Source organism: Heloderma suspectum, chromosome 16, assembly GCF_057233095.1.
Source record: "Heloderma suspectum isolate Gila_16-S chromosome 16, 16-S_ref, whole genome shotgun sequence".
NCBI classification, from domain to species: Eukaryota; Metazoa; Chordata; class Lepidosauria; order Squamata; family Helodermatidae; genus Heloderma; species Heloderma suspectum.
In genome coordinates this window covers 8,614,481-8,619,537 of record NC_139473.1, presented here as the reverse complement: position 1 = coordinate 8,619,537, position 5,057 = coordinate 8,614,481, and the positions used below count along the sequence as shown (strand labels likewise).

Sequence of the window (5,057 nt, the reverse complement as noted above, 5' to 3'; positions counted from 1 at the left end):
AATTGTTTGAGTTAAGCTGTTCAAGGTATTGGGCTGGTGTTTGTGGTAATCCCTGCTGTTACTCAGCGCAACTTCTGTCCCCTTGTCTCCACGGTAAGTCAGCTAGCTGCAGGTTCGAATCCTTATACAAACCACTAATGTTCAGGTGGAGCCAGTATGCAGCCTGGTCTAAACATACTTCTGAGACTATTACCTCCCTTATGTCTAAGGTTGCCATCCACGCCCCCCCTTCCCCCGTTTTAAAAGCTCCAGGATGGAGCCGGGAAACACAGTGGTAGGAGATGCTGCACCTGCTATGTTTGTCAAACACTCTTTTTTAAGGGCAGAAAAGTCAGCATACTGCAATGTGGTGTGCTCTGTTCACAGTGTCCACCAGCCACTCATGCCCTTTTAAAGACTCCATTCCACACTACCCTCCAATTTTCTGTTTCCCTCCTAACAGCATTCTGAGCATGCTTAGGCCTCATTGGGCTGTTTTGGGTCTCCCCCCACCTACATTTAGGGATTTTTTCCCCCCCACTCTCTTGGGGGGGGGTAGTTTTGCAAAGCTTGGGGTTCCAAGCCTGCTGCTACCTCTTCTGTCTGTGTGGACAATGCTGTTTGTATTTACTGCTGTGCAAGAGATCCTATAATATAGACTAATGACTCATAACATAAGCATCCACACTCAGAGAATGAGTTACTAGTCTGTATTATAGGATCCCTTGTACAGCCGTAAATTACTGTGGAAATATATTTTTAAACATTTAAATCTTGCTTGTACTCTGGTTACAACTTTTTTAGGGTGTGTTCTCTTGGCAGCTGGCTGGCCACTGTGTGAACAGAATGGTGGACTAGATGGACCCTTGGTCTGATCCAGCAGGGCTCTGCTTATGTTATCACACACACACACACACACACACACACATACCCTGGTGGAATTTTTTTTAATGTATTCCTTTAAGGGTGCAATTCTATTCTAGTTCAGACAGAAAAAAGTCCTACAACTCCCAGCATTCCCCAGCCAGCCATGCTGTCTTTAACAGGCATAGGATTGTTCCCTACATGAATTTTAATAATATTAATGGAGTGTATCAGGTCAGAGTGTCTCCCCCCCCCCACCCCCCCTGCTCTTGTTATGTACCTCTGAGCCTTCAGCAGCTTATGGGGTAGATAAAATAGAACTGAGAAAAGCATAGAGAAATCAATGTGAACATGTAATCTCTCATTCATATGTGGAACTCCTACAACAGCCTTCCTGAACCTGGAGCCCTCCAGATGTGTTGGACTACAACCCCCAGAACAAGCTGTGCTGGTTGGGGGATTCTGGGAGTTGTACTCCAACACATCTGGAGGCCACCAGGTTTGGGAAAGGCTGTTCTACACCATCTTATTCCACACCTGGCCTGCACATAAAATACACACACAAAATCCCCTGGGGTCATCTTCCTAGCCTTTTTTTCTGCATCCCATACATTTGTTGTTCAGTCGTTGTGTCCGACTCTTCGTGACCCCACGGACCATAGCACGCTAGGCCTTCCTGTCCTCCGCTCTATGGAGGTTTAAGAGAAGGGATGTATTTGTGGGGTGGGGAAAATAAACTTTCGCTCCAACCTTCCTCGTCTTTAGAAAAATCTCAGAAAGAAGGATAAGGGGAAGCATGACAGGCTTACCGAATTGTACATGGTGTGGAGAAAATGGATAGGGAGACGCTTTTCTTCCTGTCTGATAATAGAACCCAGTGGGGTGAGCCCATGAAGCTGAATAGCGGGAGATTCAGGACAAAGTAAAGGAAGGGCTTCATCACACAGTGCAGGGTTAAACTATGGAACTCGCTTCCACAAGATGCACTGATGGCTGCCAATTTGGATGGCTTTAAAAGAGAATTGGACAAATTCATTGAGAAGGCTCTCAATGGCTACTAGTCCTGATGGCTCTGTGCTACCTTCAGTATCAGAGGTGGTATGCCTTTGTACGCCATTTGCTGGGGAACATGGGAAAGAGGGTGCTGCTGCACTAGTGCCCTGCTCGTGGGTAGCTAGTTGGCCGCTGTATGAACAGAACGCAGGACTAGATGGACGCTTGGTCTGACCCAGCAGGGCTCTTCTTTTGGCCAGTATCCAGCGCCAGCCTTGCATCGCATAGGCCCGTTGCAACGAATGAAACAAGTCAAGCCACGACTAAACGTCCGTCCGGGCTCTGGAACAGGTTCGCCCGGGGCCTACGCCGTATTCCTTTCGGAGCCGGGCGAAGACCTTTTTATTTTCCCAGGCATTCGAGCCTTCTAAATTTTCACCTTTGCCGTCTTAGATCTGTTATTTTAAACTCCTGCAACTGCTGCTAGGTTTTGTCGTGGTTGTGTCGTTTATACTGTGGCTTGTAACGTCCTACGTGTCTTAAATTGTGTGTTGTTCGGTTTTGATTTTTGTGAGCCGCCCAGGGAGCTTCGGCGACTGGGCGGTATAGAAAGGAAATAGATTAAATAAATAAATAAATAAATAATATTCATTTCAACGGGTCCGCTACACGCAAGACTTAACGTCGAGAGCCGGCGCGGCGCGGCGGGGAGAGGGCTGGGCCGGGGGGCCCGGGCTCTGCGGGCCCCGCCCGGCCGCGGGGGCTCACCGGGCGCCTTGGGGCCGGGCCGGGCGCGGGCTCTCGGCCCAGCCTGCCTCGCAGGGCGGCGGTTGCGAGGCTGAGGCGGGGAGGGGGGGCTGGCGCGGGCCGCCGTGGGTTCCTCGCAAGGGGGGAAAGGCGGGATACAAACGCGGCGAGCGCCCCTCTCTCGGGACCCCCCGGCGCCCGCGCCATGTGTCGGGCTGCGGCCCTCGCCGCCCCGTGTGGCCCGGGGACGACGGGAGCTGCAGCCCAACGCACCCGGAGGGCGCCGGGTCGGGGAAGGCTGCGCTGAGGCGTCTCCCCGTCGCCCGGCCGGCCGCCGCCCTCGAGGGGCTCCCTCGGGCAGGCGGGCCGGGCCGAGGCGAGGCGAGGCGAGGCGGCCCAGCCCCGGAAGTCGCCGCGGCCCAGCTGACAGCCGCCGGGGGAGGCGCGGCGCGGCGCGGCTCGGCCCGGCCTCCAGCCGCCGCCCGAGTAGGCGGGCAGCCGGCAAGATGGCGCTGCGGCCGGGGCTGGGAGCGGGCGGCGCCTCTGCCGGGCCGCCGGGAGCGGCGGGCGCCGCCGCCGCCGGAGCAGCAGGAGGCGGAGGAGGGAGCAGCAGCAGCAGCAGCCCCGGGCCTGCCGGGTAGGGAGCGGCGGCGGCGGGCGGGCGGGGGTCCCTGAGGCGACGTTGCGTGAGGCGGGGGTCGCGGTGGCGGGGCGGGGGCTGCACGGCGGTGGCGCGGAGCGGCCCTGGCGGACGCTGTGGCAGTCGGGCCTTCCTCGGGGGGGGTCGCCGTGAGAACGACGTCGTGGCTTTTGCGAGCAGGTGGGATTCCTCCCCGCCAAATATATGACACGGAGGGGGGATCAAGACAGGTAAGGTCCCCCGCCCCGGCCAAATGCGGGAGAGACGAGAGAGAGAGGACGCAGCTAAGATCCCCCCCAACATTTATTTATATATATATATATACACACACACACACACACACACACATATATATATATATATATATGACAGAATAGGTAAGATTCTCCCCCACCCTTAAAAAAAACTAACAGAGAGAATAGGCAAGAAACCCCCCCATCAAATATATAATGTACACATAAAGACGCACACGTGTGTGTGTGTGTGTGTGTATATATACACACATACATATACATACATACACACAGAGAGAGAATAGCTAAGATTCCCCCCGCAAACCAAATATTATACACACACACATATATATGAGAGAATAGGTAAGAGTCTCCCCCACCCTTAAAAAAAACTAATAGAATAGACAAGAAGCCCCCCATCAAATATATAATGTACACATAAAGACACACACACGTGTGTGTGTGTGTGTGTGTGTGATATATACACATACATACACACACAGAGAGAGAGAATAGCTAAGATTCCCCCCGCAAACCAAATATTATACACACATATATATGAGAGAATAGGTAAGAGTCTCCCCCACCCTTAAAAAAAACTAATAGAATAGACAAGAAGCCCCCCATCAAATATATAATGTACACATAAAGACACACACACGTGTGTGTGTGTGTGTGATATATACACATACATACACACACACACAGAGAGAATAGCTAAGATTCCCCCCGCAAACCAGATATTATACACACATATATATGAGAGAATAGGTAAGAGTCTCCCCCACCCTTAAAAAAAACTAATAGAATAGACAAGAAGCCCCCCATCAAATATATAATGTACACATAAAGACACACACGTACGTGTGTGTGTGTGTGTGTGTATATATATATATATATACACATACATACACACAGAGAGAGAATAGCTAAGATTCCCCCCGCAATCCAAATATCATACACACACACATATATATATGAGAGAATAGGTAAGAGTCTCCCCCACCCTTAAACTAATAGAGAGAGAAAGAGAGAGAATAGGTAAGAAACCCCCCATCAAAAATATAATGTACACAGAAAGACACACACATGTGTGTGTGTGTGTGTGTGTATATATATGCAGACACAGAGAGAATAGCTAAGATTTCCCTGCCATCACCAAATATATATTTATATATACATACTCCTATCTATCTATCTATCTATCTATCTGAGAATAGGTAAAATCCCCCCCTGCCCCATTGCACACATATGTACTGAGAATGGATAAGATTCCCCCAATCAAATACACACAGAAAGAGAGAAACCGAGAGAGACAGAGAGAGGAAGAGACACTATGTGATTTTCTACCATCTAAATATATAACACAATGTATAATAAATACACCCGCAAACATATATTAAGAATAGGCAAGATTCCCCCTCCTCAATCAAATATATATATATGTATATATATATGTATACACACACACACACACACACACATATATATATATATATATACACACACACACACACATATACACGCACACACACACACACACACACACACAGATATTGAGAATAGGTAAGATTTCCCTCCCCAATCAAATATATAATTCA

At 50.0% G+C, this 5,057-nt stretch overlaps 1 protein-coding gene across 5 annotated transcripts in view; it reads left to right on the top strand.

Annotated features, from left to right (window-relative positions):
* The first annotated feature begins 2,695 nt into the window (after window positions 1-2,695).
* SYNRG (synergin gamma) overlaps window positions 2,696-5,057 on the top strand; it is an 80,357-nt gene continuing 77,995 nt past the window's right edge. For 4 of the 5 annotated variants that reach the window (XM_084822432.1, XM_084822428.1, XM_084822430.1 and 1 more), the window contains exon 1: window positions 2,998-3,220. In XM_084822432.1, the coding sequence (XP_084678558.1) occupies window positions 3,090-3,220 (131 nt within the window). In that variant the 5' untranslated portion in view covers window positions 2,998-3,089. Of the gene's footprint in view, window positions 3,221-5,057 lie in introns of all 5 variants that reach the window. The other variant, XM_084822427.1, reaches the window with a different exon arrangement.